At 43.2% G+C, this 19530-nt stretch overlaps 1 protein-coding gene across 2 annotated transcripts in view; it reads left to right on the top strand.

The window, feature by feature from the left end:
• LOC134440083 (fibronectin type-III domain-containing protein 3A-like) overlaps positions 1 to 19138 on the top strand; it is a 46418-nt gene extending 27280 nt beyond the window's left edge. For both annotated transcript variants that reach the window (XM_063190011.1, XM_063190012.1), the window contains exons 8-26: positions 505 to 764; positions 1475 to 1534; positions 2125 to 2263; positions 2678 to 2731; positions 3279 to 3400; positions 4284 to 4461; positions 4852 to 4932; positions 5212 to 5350; positions 6528 to 6590; positions 6885 to 7003; positions 7280 to 7385; positions 8237 to 8412; positions 8631 to 8744; positions 9001 to 9150; positions 10483 to 10793; positions 11256 to 11468; positions 13014 to 13180; positions 13482 to 13603; positions 14084 to 19138. In XM_063190011.1, coding sequence (XP_063046081.1) covers positions 505 to 764; positions 1475 to 1534; positions 2125 to 2263; positions 2678 to 2731; positions 3279 to 3400; positions 4284 to 4461; positions 4852 to 4932; positions 5212 to 5350; positions 6528 to 6590; positions 6885 to 7003; positions 7280 to 7385; positions 8237 to 8412; positions 8631 to 8744; positions 9001 to 9150; positions 10483 to 10793; positions 11256 to 11468; positions 13014 to 13180; positions 13482 to 13603; positions 14084 to 14431 — 2922 coding nt within the window. In that variant the 3' untranslated portion in view covers positions 14432 to 19138. The remainder of the gene's footprint in view (positions 1 to 504; positions 765 to 1474; positions 1535 to 2124; positions 2264 to 2677; positions 2732 to 3278; positions 3401 to 4283; positions 4462 to 4851; positions 4933 to 5211; positions 5351 to 6527; positions 6591 to 6884; positions 7004 to 7279; positions 7386 to 8236; positions 8413 to 8630; positions 8745 to 9000; positions 9151 to 10482; positions 10794 to 11255; positions 11469 to 13013; positions 13181 to 13481; positions 13604 to 14083) is intronic.
• Positions 19139 to 19530: the final 392 nt, after the last annotated feature.

Raw genomic sequence — 19530 nt, 5'->3', positions numbered from 1 at the left:
CACCATGTGTATGCACTTATTCATATACTATGCAAAGAATGTATTGCCCATGTGTATCTCTTCATTTCTCTCTCTCTCTCTCTGTATCTCTGTATCTCTCTCTCTCTCTCTCTCTGTCTCTCTTTGTCTCTGTCTGTCTGTCTCTCTGTCTCTCTCTCTCTCTCTCTCTCTCTCTCTCTCTCTCTCTCTCTCTCTCTCTCTCTCTCTCTCTCTCTCTCTCTCTCGATTACTGTCTTGTGCCATAATAGACTGATATACTGATAGGCTATTGATTGACAAAGTATGTCTTGGTTTTCCATTGTTTTGACATCTTAGCCATTGTTTTGACTGTTGTTGTATTGCACTGCTAATGTCAATGTTCAGATAATGTCATCCGTGATGTTGCATTGTACTGATAATGGTCCCTCTCTGTGTCCCATCCCATCTCCCTCCTGTCCCTCTGCTCGTCCCCTCTCGTGTCCCCATCTGTCCTCTTGTCACGCCTGTCCTGTTTCTGTTTCTCAGGTCAGTGGTCTAACATGTCGCTCAGCTGTCCTCACCTGGTGTCCCCCCATCCCCTCCGCCACACTCCACCGTCACCACCACCACCACCATCACTCCTCTGCCTCCTCTTCCTCCCCTTCCTCCTCCTCCTCCTCCTCTTCCTCCTCCTCGGCCTCAGACAAACACCCCACCGCCCGCACACACACACCTCCTCCGCTGCTCTGCTACGAGCTGGCGCTGTCCCACAGCGGCGCCGACGGAGACTACCGACCAGTCTACCAGTGAGACCACCTTCTCTATTCATTACTCTTCATTCCTTCTCTTCTCTCTCTCTTTCAAACACTCTCACTCTGTAACCTTTGTCTTTCTGGCTTTCTGTTTCTACAAGTTCTCCTGTCCGTTTCTCATTTCCTTTCCGCCTTTGTCTATCAGTGAGATGCTTTCCAATCTGTATACATTTCTCTCCTTTTGTATTTCATTCTCTCTCTCTCTCTCTCTCTCTCTCTCTCTCTCTCTCTCTCTCTCTCTCTCTCTCTCTCTCTCTCTCTCTCTCTCTCTCTCTCTCTCTCTCTCTCTCTCTCTCTCTGTTTCTTTTTTCTCTCTCTCTCCAATGCCCTCGCTCTCTATCTACTTATCTATATCTGTAATGTACTTGTACTATGCTTTTTTATGCTTTTTGTACTTGTACTCCTGCACTCTTGCTTTCTGTCCTTCAGTTTCTTATTTTGGTTCTGCCGCATTCTCTTCTTTGTCACGACTCCTTTCTCTCTCTCTCTCTCTCTCTCTGTCACGTTGTCTATCTTCTTTATCTCGTTCTGTCTGACCTTCAGTGATCTAGCTCCAGTTTCATGTTTAGGTTTTGAAAAAGTGTCATTCTGTACTTCAGTGATCACCAAGTATGAATACCAATAAGCATGATGGCAGCTTTTGTGAGTCAATGTGCAGTAGAGATCCAGTAATGCATCTGTGCCTGTGCTCTTTTACGTCGCAGAGGGAAAGACACTACGTTCACGTTAGGAGATCTCAAGCCGGCCACACTTTACTATGTCAGGTATGTTCACACACACAAAATATGAAGAGCTCTTTTTTCATTGGAGCTACTGTGTACGTTGTAGGGATGCGAATGATCGATTCATTCATTAATTGTTACTTGATTGACCTTATCAATCGACCTAAGATTAATTGATAATTGCCGCCAAATAATTTCCCCCAAATCTCAATGTTTTCTTAAAAAGCAATAAAATTTAAAAATTTAAATCAATGAGATATAATGCTTAATTTAATTTCATACATTATATTTTATCCAAAGGTGACTGAAATGTCCCCACTCTTCACACCTCTCTTCGCCACACCCACTCTTAGCACACTCTTCGTCATGTCCATTTCACCTTTGTTTCTCGCCAGTCGAGTTGGATATTAATTGCAATTTTTTTTTTTTTAAATGATTAACATTTAAATCGACCAAAATCAATTAATTGTTGACATTATGCAGTACGTAACTGTCATTGTTATCTGATTTCACTGATATTACTGTAACTTACAAACACAATAAAATGGATATTCAGCACTTTGGAAAATATCTATTCAGAATCTCTTGTACGTGTTGATCAGATTTTTCACTCTCCTGTGTGTTCTCTGCAGAGTGTGTGTGGCTTGCCACTCCATCAAGGGCTCGCCATCAGAAGCAGTGACGTTCACCACCCTCTGTGCCCCCCCTGACGCCCCCCCTCCCCCACGCGTCCTCGTCTGCACCAAGAGCTCAGTGGGCCTGCAGTGGAAGGTACCTGACACACACACACGTACACACATGCACACACATGCACACACACACACACACACACACACACACACACACACACACACACACACACACACACACACACACACACACACACACACACACACACACACACACAATAACTGAATGTTCAATGGTGTTGATGTCTTCATGTCTGTCTTGTATGCTATATGTCTTCATGTTGGCTGTGACAAGTTGTGATGGGATGGTGGTGAAAACTAATTTCCCCTTGTGGACAATAAAGGCTGTCTGTCTGTCTGTCTGTCTGTCTGTCTGTCTGTCTGTCTGTCTGTCTGTCTGTCTGTCTGTCTGTCTGTCTGTCTGTCTGTCTGTCTGTCTGTCTGTCTGTCGTTATGCCATGGTCTCCTGAACATTAGCTGTTTCCCTTCTCACCAGGCCCCCAATGACAATGGAGCCAGAATCACTGCCTACCTGCTGGAATGCTGTGAGGTAGGTATCACACACACATACACACACACACACACACACACACACACACACACACACACACACACACACACACACACACACACACATACACACACACACACACTGCTGTTCCCCCTGGCACTACAGTTATGGCTGCCACCGACTGCAGCGTGTGTGTGTGTGATGGATTCAATGCGGGCTGTGGTTAACGTTGTGAACAAGTGTGTGTGCTGTGCTGACCAGAGGTGGCCAATGTAAAAGTAGAAACAAAAAACAAAACCTGCCATGATGGTTTCCAACACTTCACTGAATAGCTGGTCTTCAGTTACTATAGAGCGATTACCATCATTACCTGATTTTGCGCTGGTTGGATCAGTTTTTGTTTTGTTGTCACCTCATTAGATACAATGGAATAACTGGTGTAAACGCTATGTAATAGCATGTGCTAGTGTTGTTGGAAATGACTCACAAGCTCAACACATAAACACTCTCTCTCTCTCTCTCTCTCTCTCTCTCTCTCTCTCTCTCTCTCTCTCTCTCTCTCTCTCTCTCTCTCTCTCTGTGTCAGGGGAGGCAGAGTTCCTTTCGGGAGGTGTACTGCGGTCCTGCTAAGCAGCACAAGGTGATGCGTCTCAGCCCTGCCACCAGATACGGCTTCAGGGTGGCCGCCAGGAGCACCGCCGGGACCAGGTGAGGTGTTAGCCCTGTACCTGTGGCTTACCATGCAAACACACCAGAAGAGACAAAAGCTACAAAGAGCCAGAGCTACGTGTATGTGGGCGATGAAAGCAACAGAGTATGACCGCTAAAATAATGCAAGCCAATTGGCTACGGTAGCTTTCGCCAAACGGCATAATAGCTCATGTGCATAATATTCGCTCGAGTTCAACTACAAACTGTCGCTTGAGTCTCTCAAATCGGTGCTTGTCATCCAAATCACTTTTGTCTCCTATGTCGCCAGCTCCTCCATAGATTTAATTACTTCCGACGCCATTGACGCTCTAGTTGCTTTTGTTTTTTTTATTTCTCCTTTATTTTACTAGGGGAAAAACACATTGAGGCAGTTGCCTCTTTTTCAAGTGGGCCATAGCCAAAAGAGCAGCAAAAAACGCAAAACGCACTCCATAGGACTCACAGTACAGACAGAAACAAACAATTCACAAAGACAACATATCCACAGACAGCAACGCATAACATTGAGACATAAAAACATGCAAGACATAACCATATAGAAATATGCTGGACATAACAAAAGCATGCAATCAAGACAAACAGAGCTCATCAGTAAAATACACAACAAGGACATAACATGAAGCATCACTCTGAATAACTCTGTCTGTGTTTGTGACTTACTTCTTTTTTTCTGTGTTTGTGAGCATACTTGTGTGCTTGTTGTGTTATACCGCATTTATAGTATGTCCACTATGTCCACACAAGCACAGCAATTGTGGTTTTGATGTGTGTGTCTTAAAGTGCCGGTGGTGTGCAACTTTGGTCATTGTGTGTGGGTATGTGCGTGTGTGTGTGTGTGTCTGTGTGTGTATGTGTATGTGTTGGTGTTGGTGACTTGCAGTGCCTTCAGCGAGGTGCTGTCGTGCAGCACAGTGGGCAGTGCCCCTCCTGCCCCCAGCCCCCCCTCCCTGAGCGCGGCCGGAGCCAGCTGGATCAGCATGACCTGGGGCTGCAGCGCCCCCTGTGGACTGTCCGCCAGAGACGCACCCAACTACACGCTGGAGATGGAGGAGACGGAGGTGAGGCAGCCTGGCCATAGATACAGACACTAGATGCCATGTTCAGCCTTTTGGCCTGGCCCAACCCAGGGTGCCGCCATCTTAAGGCAGTATAATAATAATTCTCATAGATGTTACCGCTACCTGTAGGGTAATATGTTGACTTGTTACCAATTGATGGCAGCAATGTGCTCTTTAAACATGGCGGCGATCAGACTTCAACCATTCGTTCCAATTCAAGAGAATGGTCAACACAGTATCTAGTGTTATATCTACGTAGTAATATAACTATTGAGCCTGACCGAGTGGAGTCCTCTTGCACATGTCAATGCCCAAAATATTTTGTGAATATTGTTTGAATGTCAATGAAATATCAGACATTAATCTGGTGTGTGTATGTGTGATCCACAGGGGTTTCAGACAAAATACTCTGGTCAGGAGACGTGCTACACTGTGAAGAACTTGGAGAGGAGCATGTCCTACAGATTTAGAGTAAGTCTGTGTGTGTGTGTGTGTGTGTGTGTGTGTGTGTGTGTGTGTGTGTGTGTGTGTGTGTGTGTGTGTGTGTGTGTGTGTGTGTGTGTGTGTGTGTGTGTGTGTGTGTGTGTGTGTGTGTGTGTGTGTGACGGTATAGAACTGATTAGATGTGTAGATCACAGATATAAATCTGCTGTGATTGATGATCAAAATTGATGGTTTCCACTTGCTGTGCATCTTGCAGCTAAATGTGTTAGTGTGTATCGTAACTTATTTGGTGTGTGTGTTTTTTAGGTGTCGTCGACTAATGCAGAGGGTTCCAGCCAGCCCAGTGCAGTGGTGGAGTACAGCACTACAGCAGATGTCCCAGGCAGACCATCAACGCCCAGACTACACACACCAGCCCTGCCACACACAATACACACCAGCTGGGGTGAGAGCAACACACTCGCACACACATTCCATACTCACATCCAGGGCTCTAAAATAACACACACACACACACACACACACACACACACACACACACACACACACACATTCCATACTCACATACACCTCAGTATTCACTTCCGATTAAAACACGCTCACACACTCAGTAAATCATGCGGAATACTGTTTTGATGGCATGATAAAAATGCTGGAAGAGTTAAATGCACAATACGATAGAGAACTTTGAAGTCTAGCCTGTTGACCTTTTGTGACACCTGCCCTGCTGATGACTTAGTCAGGAACAAACACAGACAGGAAACAGAAGCTAGACTGGATAGAGATCGTTTCTAAGAATTGCTGTTGTCTACCGTGACTAATGTCTGCTGCAGGTTCAGTGTGCAAAAGGTTAATAAGAGGTCTGTCAGAAGAGTATACTGTAAAATAGAGGAGCTACCGTACTTTACTCAAGGGGGAAGTCAGAGTCTACCATTTGGCTGTTCTCAGAGACTGTTTAATTGAAGAGGATACGGAGGACTAATGGAATTGCCTATAGGAATGAATGGGGACCGTTCTTAATGGGAGTATGGTGTGTGTGCAAATATCTAGCCTGCTCCGCTGCCAACAGCTAATCACTATGCCACATGGAGCGAGCAATCACTTGCAGCTTTGTGCGCCACTCTTCTTCTCGTGCTGTTATGGATGTTGTGGCTTATGATAAGGTCAAGGGGGCGTTGGGAGGCTTATGATGAGGCAAAGGGGGCGTTTCTTTAAAACAAGGTTGAGAAACACTAATCTAGAACAACTTTGGTCTTCTACAGAACACCTTGTTACACATTACGTTACTCACCAGCTCACTACAGAGCAGACTGAGCTGACTCAGACTCAGCACTATTGGTTATCTTAGTATTTATTAGGCCCATTCACACCTACAATCATGACTATGAATATGGCTGCAGCTTACGTTTTTTTTCAAGATCATTTAAAAATCATCACTTTGAAATATAAAATGATGTCAGCCAATCAGAGTTCTCTAGAATGTGTAGCCCCGGCCCACATTTTGAGAATCACTGTGTTGGATCATTTGAGAGAGGTTGTCTGTCTTTCAACAGTAACATTGCCATGATAAGAAAAGTCTCTTTTCTCATCAGTTTTCTTTCTGTTCTTCTGTATTTGTGCAGATGCCCCAGAAGATGACGGAGGATCCCCCATCATGCACTATGTTCTGGAGCTCAGTCACACAGGTGAGGGACACAGCTTTTAGTGTGTTAGCGTGCGCAGACACTTTTATACGCATGACGTGTCTTACAAAAGGGAACATTGAAAGCAACAGCACTTTACAAGTACAGTAATACAGGCAATAGAAAGAACATCAATGTGATGGAGATGGAGCAGATGGAGAACACAGTATGCACCGGTTTATTTTACTCAAAGAGATTATTGTCCATGTGTGTCTGTCTGTCTGTCTGTCTGTCTGTCTGTCTGTATCTGTGTGTGTGTGTGTCTGTGTGCGTGTGCGTGTGCGTGTGCGTGTGTAGATGATGGTTGGCAGGTGGTGTACACTGGAGACCAGCTGGAGCATGTGTGTGAAGGTCTGGAGCCAGGGACCTGGTATAAACTCAGAGTGTACTGCCAGAGCCAAGGAGGACAGAGCCTGGTAAACACTCACACACACACCTTCTATACATTTATTTTAAAGTACATACTACTGTAAATTGTTGATGCAGAGTTACTGTAATTCAGAACTTGAATGAATTAAGAAAAAGAAAGTAACACAGGAAGTTGTCTCTGAAGTGTTAAATCATTAACGATGTGCAATGTATTGTGTATCTAGTTGTATATAGATGTTCTAGTTAGTAGAACACAAACTCCAAGCCCATCCTGTTCATGGGGAGGTGTTATCTGCCACTATACCTGTTTCCTCTTCCTCCAGGTGTCTGAGTGCTTGTCAGTGCAAACTGCCCCAGTGCATCCTGGTCCGTGCCGAGCGCTCTGCGTGTCAGGGGAGGCCACACCCTCAGAGATCACGCTGAGCTGGGGTGAGAGACACACACATACTCACACACACATACTGTACATGCAGTCCAATGTTTTCTTATCCATGAGTTCATGTGAAATTTGAGGGGTTGTCATCTCTTAGTGTGTGTGTGTGTGTGTGTGTGTGTGTGTGTGTGTGTGTGTGTGTGTGTGTGTGTGTGTGTGTGTGTGTGTGTGTGTGTGTGTGTGTGTGTGTGTGTGTGTGTGTGTGTGTGTGTGTATGTGTATGTGCAGGCTGTCATCATGCTTTAGCGTATGTATCGCACGCTATAGCACTATAGTGCATTCAGCGTGTTCGTGCGACGCCTTTTGAAGTTAAAGCGTGATCCTCAACGCAACGGTAAAGCGCTGTCATGCACTTTTAACACGTGACGAGGTTTGCACAGTTTTCCCGCAGTGTCTGCAAGTTTGTTTTGCCACAGGGCATTTCTGTTACTAAACGCAAATATGCTTTGCTGTGCCCTAACCAAAACCATCCCTAAACCTAGCCTATCAGTAAAGCCATGTTTCTGCTGCTTTACTTTTGCCAAGAACCGCGACATTAGGCGAATTTCTAGCTAAATTGTGCCTAAACCAAAACCATCCCTAAACTTAACCTGTCACAGGGCGTTGTGAAGCATGCTTTAACTTGTAAAGGTGTATTGGACACACGTGATAGTGGGTTCAAATCAGCGCGTCATCTATACGCAATGGATGATGACATGTTGGTATGTGTGTGTGTGAGTGTAATTGTCAGTGTGTGTGTTTGAGAGAGAGAGACAGACAGAGAGCGAGAATGTGCACACCTGGATGCCAGTCTGTTCCCAAGAATGTGATATGGAACTGAACATATTCTTCCACTAATCCCACACAGATGCTCCTGAGTGTCTCAGGCAGTCAGAGGAGTGTGTGTACGCGGTGGAGCTGGCCGACACGGCAGAGGCGTCCCACAGGCAGGTGTACGAGGGCCTGGAGAGGAGGTGTGTGGTCGGCTCACTGCTGCCCGCTACGCGCTACTACTTCTGGGCCAGAGCTGCCAACCAGGCGGGGGTGAGGAGGAGACCTACCGGAATATCAATATATGCACACACACACACTGTATTATGCAAGTCATCCAGACACACACACACAAACACACACACACACACTGTTAGATCTATGCACGCACACAGGTGTACACAATGGGATTTTTGCTTTTGCTTTTTTTCATGCTTGGAAATGAATAAACCTTGGCTTCTGATATGTTTGTGTGGTGTGTTTGAATACAGTGGGGACCATGGTCAGACATGTTGGAGGCATCCACGGCCCCTGGGCCCCCAGAAGCATGTGGCCCCCCACTGCTGACGGTCAGGGGCCCCACTTGTGTCGCCATCAGCTGGGAGGTCAGTAAGCCCCTTCTCTCTTTTCCTCTAGCCTAGTAAACTACGTAGATAAACCATAGCGGCAGATTTTTCTATGTGCAGTTAAACCATATTGCTGCCTACAACAAACAAGGTAGAATTACCGGTAATGTAACATTGCCCACCTTATTAAACTGTACCCTAGGCTTACAACACTGAAAAAATGAACCATCAAATAATTTGCCTAAAATGGTAGTATTGTGTGTTAACTGTCCAACACTCATTTGCTATTGTGCAGTGTCCGCCATGCGATGGGGCGAGGGCGTGTGAGTTTCGTGTGGAGTGGGGAGCGCAGGACGACTCCCTCCAGGTGGTGTACCAGGGCCCCTCGGCCTCCTGGGAGGCCACAGAGCTCACGCCGCACACCCAGTACAGCTGCAGGGTACAGGTGAGATCGGCTGTGGCCCACATGTCTTTCACAGCCCTTACAGAAAGCAATGTACATGTCTGAAAGGGGTATGCCACTATTTTGGGGATTAATACAGTTAAAATCATTGGCCGGGGTTTAGAAAGGTGGTTAAATGTCTTGTTTTTCATGTTAGGCGTTGTCTTGTTTTTTAGACAAGTTATAAGAGGGAGTATGTAGCTAAGCTAGTGAAAGTCAATGGATCACCGTAGCATGTGTGATCCATTGACTCTCACTAGCTTAGATACTTAGACCACGCCTAACATGAAAAATAAGACACTTTACCACCTTTATAAACCCAGGGCAATGATTTTAACCGTATTCAGCCCCAAAAAAGTGGCATTTTTATTTTTCATTTTTTTAGTAAACCTTTCTTTAACCAGGAAGTGGTCCCATTGAGTAACAATAACTCTTCTGCCAGGGAGTCCTGGCCAAGAAGGCGGCTTAAAATGTTATGTTACAATACAAATCACAAGAGACAAGACAATGACTTAACAGAAATAAACACATATGAATATAATATAAAAAATATAATACAGTATAATAAGGAAAGCAGGGAAGTATGTGGTGCTTTGTTTGACTTGTAGTAAACCATGATTTCCTTCGGTGTATGTTTCAAGCAACCCATTTCAACATTTCACAACACATGTAAAGAACAAAACAGGTGCAAAACTACAGTATGTCAGACAGCTTTGTTGTCTTCAGCCATTAGTTGGTTAGGGAGTTGGTCTTAAGGTCATAAGGCTGCAGGTTCAAATAATAATAATAATAATAATAATAATAATAATAATAATAGTAAAATGTAAGCGCCTTTCAAGATACCCAAGGTCACTTTACATTAAAACAGAGAAGAAAAAAGAAAAGAACAGTAGAAAAAGTAATCCCAAATGCCACCCTTACCTCTCTATACACCATGGCTGAAGTATGCTTGAGTAAGCATTACTGGCCCCACATTGCTTCAGCGACTGTAACCAATACCCTGTATCTAAATAACTGTAAATCCCTTTGGATAAAATCTTCAGCTAAGTGTAACATAATGTTGTTCATATATGGGTCAAAGATATTTTTTGAGCTCAGACGTCAAGTGGCTTCACGACATCCAAAGCCAATAAATGAATTAGTAATTAGTGATTGATATGCTGCAATGAATATGCTTCTTAGGTAGTCCACTAAAAATGAATAAACAATAATAAATCCATACAATAGTGGCACTGGCTGTCGTTGTGCCACCCTGACGTATACCACTGCTGAAACGTGACTGACCCACAGACTGTCTGTGAATCCTTCCGTGAACTTGGTGTCTATTTGTCTCAGGCTGTTAGTGAGGCTGGCGCGGGGCCGTTTGGGGACATCAGCAGGGTAACGACGCCCCCCTCGGTACCCGCTGTAGTGGAGTGTGTGGAGGAGATGTCCGTGGAAGAGGCCGAGGCCAAGGCCGAGGGTGACACCGAAACAGCAGGGGCCGCTCCGTCGCCGTCACGGCTCGCCGTGAGGTGGAAGGAGCCATGCGACCACGGGGCGGAGATCACGGGCTACAACATCGACCTGGGAGAGCAGCTCCCCCTGTCTGTAGAGAGGACCAGTCACCACGTGCTGGAGAGCCTGCAGCCCAACACCACATACAGGTAATAGGACCCCCACCACATACACACACACGCACATACACACACACACACACACACACACACACACACACACACACACACACACACACACACACACACACACACACACACACACACACACACACACACACACACTCTCTCACACAGTAAGGAGAACACCTTGACCACAAACACCTCTCACCTTGGCTAGATACCCTGAAAAGAAGTGTATGGTTGTACATACTAATAGTGTTTACAAATATTGTATAGACTATTTGTAGTGTTGGTGGACGGGGAATATCACACTTCATGTGTTTGAGGAACATAAACCTTGCAATAAGGAGTGAATTTGAGCTGTCTGTTATGTGGATGGGTGGACAGGTCCCATTTTGATTTCCTTTGAACAATGCAGTATTATATCGAGTACATGTGATGAAATGAACAACCAAAGGTCATCATTCTGATATTGTGTGTGTTTGTCAGGGTTCGTGTTCGGGCTGTGAACAGCATCGGCGCCGGCCCCTACAGCTGTCCCCTGAAGCTGCGCACCCTCCCCCTGCCCCCCGACCCCCCCACGCTGGAGTGCACCGTCTGCAGCCCCCACACCCTCAAGCTGCGCTGGGGAGAGGGACCCGCACGCATCCCCACCCCCCGCGGCACTCAGTACTGCCTGCACATGCAGACTGGGGCCAACAGGTACTCATACATGCACCCAATAACACAAACAGTGTAATATCTCCCACTGATAAACTACAGCAGACACACACATTGATTATGGTGTTCATTACAAGTATGAGTAATATTTCTGTATAAGGATGCAATTCTTGCCTGGAATATTACAGTATTTCTCAATTGGTTTTGTACATTTCTCACAACAGAATAATCATTCTCAAAAAGTCTTGTTCAATTGTGACTTCCTGCTGTTATCTGTGCACATGGTAAAATACGTTTCTCATAGTTTTAAGCATTTAGCAAATGCTTTCATCATCATGCATATGGTTGTGTACAATTCTCAGCTTTTTTGTACATTAGCAATTGCTTTTGTCATATCACTCAAAAAGCATTGTCACTGAATACACAAAACTATCTCAAACCCCAAAACATTTAGGCCCTATGTCATAGTATAAGTCTTGACATGCAAAATGATTTACCAAGCTGCCATAATGTGTTAAGCACTGTATAATTTCCATTGGATTTGTGTCTATAAATGTGATCTGAATTGGTGAATTGCTCGCAGGTAAATATTGACTCTCTCTAATCAAAAGCAGTAGAAGGGAAAGAGGAAACAAGCATGCAATACAACAATAAGCACTGTACTGCATTACATTACTCTATGCCTTATGTGTCCTTTACAATTACGCTCCACGCAAAATTACAATATTTCCCTAGAATTTCACAAGACCGTAAGTCAACTTTATACAATATCAGTGTATTGTTTAAAATTCATTTTGCTTTACAGTTCTATATTTTTTTCCACATGGGCCTGCAAGACAAGTAAAAAGGGGTGGTAGAGGGCGCACTTTGACACATCAATCAGAGTTGACTATTTTTTTGATTTTGCAATAAGAAAACCTTTCAATAAATATGTCATACTCTAAATGTATATCTAGTACAATCTTACCTGATCTATGTAATATAAAGTCGAATTTACAACATTTTCCATCCTTTCTAAACAACATTTCGCTTCAGAAAACATCCTCAAGAGTGTACTAGTCAATTGACAACATGACAAATCGATTTGATTAGCTTGTCCATACACTATGACACAATGACTAACCATTCTGCTGGCACTGACGCATTCATTGACACAAAAACTTGGTTTTGAAAGACNAACTAGGGATTTTGAGGAAGAGACTTGGTTTTGCAGGTCATCCATGGTGTTTTGCCATTTGTTAAAGCTGTTTTGAGAATGAATACTGTGTTTTGTAAATTGCTAGAGAGATTCGAGAAAAGTACAAAACCAATTGAGAAATACTGTAATTGCACTCTCAGTTGCAGTTCCACTTTGAGCCAGTGGAATGCACTCATGAGCTTTGCGAGATGGAATATTCCTCTCATTTGTTTTTTAGACTGTTGCATACTGTAGTTGCAGTACTTGAGCACTGACGTTTCTTGTGCTTGTGAATACTGTATGTGGATTCATGTTTTATAAATGTGAGCAGTGAGGTGTGTTTGCATGAATCATATGCATCAGTTCAGGTGTGTGTGAAAGTTTAAATTTAGGTGTGTGTGTGTCTCCAGGCTTGTCTGTGTGTACAGCGGATCGAGCCACTCATTCAAGCTGCAGCGTCTAAGTGAGGCCACAGACTACCACTTCAGCATCCAGGCCATGAGCTCGGCTGGGAAGGGACCCCTCTCTCCTCTCCACACCTTCACCACCACACGCTCACCTCCACCACAACTCAAAGGTAGAGACAAACACTTAGTGTATATTATTTTATTTGTGGCATGTTATCGCCTTTAGAACTTTAGAACACTATGTAAATCAAATTGTCTTTGGTTTAATATTGTCATTAACATATGAACCTGAACAAGCGAAAACACATTGATATGCATGATCATTTATGCACACAGGACACATTAGCATACAAAATTGCCCACAGAATCATAGTTGTGCTTTGTCTGTTTTTGTTTTTTGTTTTTTTTAAGTATGGCTTTAAAGGTTTGGACATAAAAATGTTAAGACATTGTCACGTGTTTCTTCACTAGCTCCAAAGATAGAAGCAATCCAATGGAACATGTACTCCATCACCTGGGAAACGCTGCAGCCAATGAAAGGAGACCCTGTGCTGTACACTCTGCAGCTGATGAGAGGGAAGGAGGTGGAACGGGTAAAGAGACATACTGTACTTCACTCTTCTGTACAAGACATTTGGTATTTGTGTCATTTGTTTGTTTTTAGTGGACTATTATATAAGAATAATATTCAGCATATCAGAATATTTAGCATATCAACCACCAATTTTGAATTACCGGTAATTTATTGGCATTAGATGCCGTCGGGCTGCCTGACATCTAAGCCCAAAAAAGTCTTTCACTCCTATAACAAAACAGTGGGCCTTTCTCAAAACCTAGGACAGTGTCCTTCCAAGTGTATCAGCCTAATTAGTCACGCCCAGTGATTGGATACTCTTTGGTGAACTCTACAGAATATCCAATCACTGGGTGTGACTAATAAAGAGTATCCAATCACTGGGTGTGACTAATTAGGCTGATACACTTGGAAGGACACTGTCACCATAGTACGGCGCCATCTTGGAATGTCACACGTCATATCTAATCATCCCCCCCTCCCTCTCTCTCTCTCATAGCTTTACCGTGGAGCTGCCACCTCCTACACCTGGCAAGGGGTGCCCGGCGGTGCTGACTGGCGCGTGCGCGTGTGTGCCGGGCGGCGCAGACCCGAGGGTGCGGAGCTGTGGGGGGCGTACAGCCCCGGCACGGCCCTGCCCCCGGTCCCTGCGGACGCCGGCAGGGACACCAAGACGGCATCCAGCACCCTGAGCGCCAGCAGCTGTAGCAGCAACAGCGGCGGGCAGTGCCACACATGGTGGCAGCTCTCAGACGAGCACTTTGCCCTGCTGGTGCTGGTGGTGTTTGGGGTGGTGGCGATCCTCTTCGCCGTGCTCATCCAGTACCTGTTCCTGAGTAAGGACTGAACAAGAAAGACAAGAGGAGGTGATGATGGTCATGGTCATGGTGATGATGATAGTGGTGGTGGTGGTGGTGGCGATGAAGAAAAAAAGTTGAAAAGAAAAACGAAGGGAGAGAAAAATGAAAGAGTGAGAGAAAGAAGGATAGCAGGAGCAGGTCTCTCAGCACATTTGTCTAACTGGCACACAGTGAGCTCACTTCATAATCCAGTTCATTATTATTATTATTATTATTATTATTATTATTATTATTATTATTATTGCATCATGTGAGATCAAATATATTTGACATAAGAAGGTACTTTTTTATTATTATTATTTTATGCCTTGACCAATGCAAACTGTGACGAAAGATGTTAAGATTTTAACACCTTTACTTATCCTTTTATCCACAAAATTAGCTTCGGCCAGTGTGTGTGTGTTTTGTGTGTCTGTGAGCAGAGAGCAGTAGGGATCTCTGAATCTCTGTTGGCTCTTGATGGTCTGGCTAACATCATTTTTTGTCAATGTTTTTTTTTTCTGTAAGTCCGTGCTGTCTTGGGAAATGGCAAAACTGGACGAGGCTAGTCGCTACGTAAGCTCTGGCACCCAGGTTCATGTAGCCTCCTTGAATGCTAACGCCTCACAAAGTAATTGATTTTATACTTTTCATTATGGTTTTTAAGGATACTCATACACTGATGTGTTTCTTTGGAGCTCCTAGGGTTTTCTTTGACGAAGCCTGGAGGGAAATGTTGGCTGTTCTGCAAGAATTTACGTGTCAGGGTTGAGATTTGTCTTGCTCTCATCTTTAAGCTGTTCTCACAACAGTTCGAGGGGAGATGGTGCCAAAGCTTTCATAGATGCGCTCAATTGTGTGCTGTTTTAGCGAACTCTTCGTTAATGGCGGATGGAGAGTTTCGTACTTTTACAGATTATTTTATCGAACAGGTATGTCATACAGTATAACATGAGCGAAGCGAAGAGAAACACAAAAATGTGCATTCTCTGATGTTGGGAGAGGGGTTTTTTTTTTTGGCTCTGCTATTACACACGCGTACACATATACATACATTCTAGCTATGTTTTATGTACATCTTAGATTCAGCAGTACTCGCGAGATATATGAAAATATGCATTTGTTATAAATGTATTTCGATTTGGCTCAAACTGAGCATCATAGTCTTTTCCTGGCTTTAGTCAAACCATTGATTGCGTATGAATGTGTGCTGTCACAAGAGTTAAAAGCTGCTCAAGTTGAAACTTACAAACCTTTAACCAGGACTAATTTTTACTTAATGATGTCACGAGCCCATTTTAAAGTGTAGTAGCGGCAGAAATGGCCGTTTCTTTGATAATGCACCATATCTTTTATTATCACTGTAAAGAGGAGAAAATAAGTCCGTTTACCAATGCAGGATTGCATAATGCTAATGGTGTCGTCTGCCATAGCAGTTCCAACTGCTTGCATGTTTTAAAGCCTCAGTTTGTAGTTGAACTTGTGACACAGAGCACAGTTGGAACTGTGTTCACTATTACGAAAATTAGCTGATTGGCAGGTCAGAAGTCAGAGTTCAAGGTCAAGGCACAATCTGACCCCAGGAAATGGAGCATTAATTTTCTCAGCCTTTTTATCTGTCTAGGATTTGGAAGGAGGCCTGGTGTGTGCACATCGGAGCACGTCTATTTGACAAGAGTTCATATTTTCCCAGGGAAGTTTTCTTCCCACCCCCCCACCCCCAAAAAAGAAACATTGTGCCTTTTTGAACCTACATGTACAGTATGATGATGTTCCTCCCCTGCATGCCGGACATCAAAACAAAACAGATCTATCTGGCTCTTGACCATGTCATTTCTGTTTTTCGCACAACCTCTAAAGGGGGTCCCTTACCGCAATCCAAAGTCACAGGGTCTCGCTTGGACTAAATATTCATGTTTGTTTACGGCAAACAGAGATAAACATTTCGGGGAAAAGCCACTTAATCGGAATCTGGCCTGTTGGAACTGTCCCTCACCTCTGCTTCTGTTATGCAATGCTATTTTGATGAAGCCCCACGATCGCGGCCATTTTCTATCTATCTTTAGAGAGTGATGGTATTCCAGGAAGCCATGTCATCCTTCTGAAAGAAAAATGTCAAGGCCTTCGCACACTGGCCACAATACGAGAGAGGTGCAATGCCTAACAGTGGCTAATGAAGTTTTGCTGCTTTAGCAACATCCAGCACCGTCAAAATAGACTACAATCATATCATAATCAGTGGCAGAGGTACAATAGGCACTGAAGCATGTATAAGAATACAAAAGGAAATCAAAGAATCATGGGACATTGAGCGACGCTGTATGATGAGGCTACCTTTTCTCTGTCTACACAGTGAACTTAACAGGACGTGCCTGCTCAGCACTCCTCTCTGCTACAGATACTAAATCATAAACATACTATATTTAAGGCATTTCCTGCTCAGAGATTACAGTTAAGAGATGCAGTATGGAAGCTCTAGAGAAGATACGGAGAGTAGTATTTCTTAATTAGTTTTTATGTGAGCATGTAATCACCTTGTAATAATAATTACAGTACAAGTAGTTGTATTTTTATCATTAGGTTAGAATAAGCGGTTCATAATGACTCGAGGGAAAGGGTCCTCTTCTGCGGTGCCGGTCTTGTTGTGGCTCTATTGTGATTGTACACAGTACATTTTACGGTGCTAATTCGACACTTAGAGACTGAGGCCAGCACTATAAGTGTTGAATTTAATTCAGTGTTGAATAAACGCTGCAAAATGTACTGCATACAAAAATGCAGAATAGACAAGTCAAGTCCAGCTAATGGCATCTGACTGACAGCCATCAGACCTTCCCTACACACTCTGAAAGGGATGATACAGTGTGTCTGTCATGAACAGAAGACTCTTGTATGGCTATGTGCCGTTAAAGCCTAAATCCTCCATACTGTACCTTCAAGCTATCTTGACTGAAGTAAAACTATAGACTATGGCATTTACCCCCCTCCAACACAGTTTATTTAGGGGGAAGAGCTTGGGAGAGATGTTTTGTACTGCCTTCACTCACTTTGCCTTTTAACAGATATAGACTGTTTAATTTAAAATCTGCCTTTTTATTCAAAGTTGTATCACTCTCCCCGATGTGAGAGGTTTATTTGCATTTGGAGATGCAAGATGTGTGGTTTACCTCTAAGGGGTAAAATAATGCATCTGATAATCCTGCTGCTTGCTCCATATCTTTGAACTGTTGTCAAAAGCAGCAGATGGATATCTTATGGGATGGTAGGCATCCCTGTTCCCTCACACCCATGACTGTTATAATTCAACCACAGAACACTTGAGCTAACAGACGGTGTGGCAGGGGCACACACTTCTCCTGTTGCAACAAAAAGGTAGTAGTACTCATGTATAAATACTGCCATAGCTTTGTATCTTAACAAAGTGCTTCATGGGGAAATTGTTGACCAAAATGACTCTTAACACTACTGTTCGCTCCGTGTGTATTCCCATCGTACTGGACTTTATTACCCTCTGCTGAACATACAGTATACAAAACAGACTCGCGTTTTGAAGGTGGAGGTTATGTGTCGTTATCATTGGCTGTAACATGCACCTTGATTGTATTTTTATCTTGGCCAAGTGGCCGAAGGAGTCTCAATGAAAACTCGAGTCAAGCTTATATGCTGTTTTTTCAAGGACAACAGCCATACAGTTACCACCTTGCAATCTGTTTTCAAACGTATGTCTCGTACCCCTCTAAGCTTGAGACTATTGCTGCTACTGCTCCTTCTGCTGCTCTTGGTATCTATATGAGTTAAGAGGAAAAAAAACACATTATAACAGACGTATATACATTTTTTTTCCTTTAGTAATGGTTGATTTATATTGTATGCAGGGTTATCCTCTTCAAAACTCTCTCACCATGGCTGAATCCTTTTGTTTGTATGTATGTTTTCTTTTTTTCTTTTTTTTAAAAACAATTAAGCTGCTGGAGCTCTTGTGAGTTTGTTGCATGTGTGCAATGCATGCACACACCTGTTTTCTTTCAACTCTAACCCTTGAATTGGCTTTGGTATCAATTTGGAGTTTTCTCGAACCATTAAGCTTATTAAATAATGTAATGGTGGATGTTCTGTCGCAAAACAAAAGACATGCATTCACCATTGCTCCTGGTGGCCACAGGTCACCCATGGGTTCTGTGTCTGACCGCAGAATGCAAGCGCACTTTTGCTCTTCACGAGTCAAGGTCCCTGATTTATCAGTTCCTTTCTGACTAGACACTTGTCTGGTAGAAACCTTTACTTGCATATATGTCATATAATTCCTACTACTTATCTTTGTTTAAGGTATTATTGCTATCAAAAGGGTTGAAGCTCGGCACAGAAAAAGGGCTTTTTATTAAGTCGAAAATCGGGGAAGATTTCGATGGTCTCCTCACACTTACCCCTCATACCATGTGCCAGTATCGTCAGACCACATAAACTGAGTTTTACAACATATTCTCTTTATTTTGATACTGAAATGTATTTTTTATTTTAAATACAAATGTAATACATTCCAAAAAATATTTATCTACATCATTGGTCATTATTTCTAGTACAGATCTCACTGTTTATGTTTTCTGTTTTGTTCTATTGCTAAACACAAGAAAAAGAAGATAAACTGCCATGTATTATTGTCATAACTAAATTGTAACAATCATAGATAATATATTTAATATGGCAAATAAATTATAGTCCTTATATGATCTGCTTTATGTGTCTTCATTTTCTTAATTCATGCAAATTGATTTCATCCTGTTTAAATTGTCTACACATAAATTATGCTTAACTGAAACCACAGTGTGAAGAACTACTGCTTTTGGTGGTTTTGTGGGTCTTGTGAGTGTTGTATGGATGACTCAGTATGCCTACTACTACAACTTTCTCTACAACTGGGTCAAATAGATTATATCTCTAAATTTGTTTACTAAAGCAGGTAACTGCATCATATTAGCAGTCATCTCTGCCTGATTACCATGTATGCTGCAAAATGAAAAGTATGGTATTCTTATTTTGAAACAAAGTGAAGCTACAACTTTACTTGAATGAGCAACTGTACAAGTACATCCATCTACTCCTACAATGT

Source organism: Engraulis encrasicolus, chromosome 23, assembly GCF_034702125.1.
Source record: "Engraulis encrasicolus isolate BLACKSEA-1 chromosome 23, IST_EnEncr_1.0, whole genome shotgun sequence".
Classification (NCBI taxonomy): Eukaryota; Metazoa; Chordata; class Actinopteri; order Clupeiformes; family Engraulidae; genus Engraulis; species Engraulis encrasicolus.
Note: the sequence above shows the minus strand (reverse complement) of the source record. Positions and strands in the feature narration are given on the sequence as shown.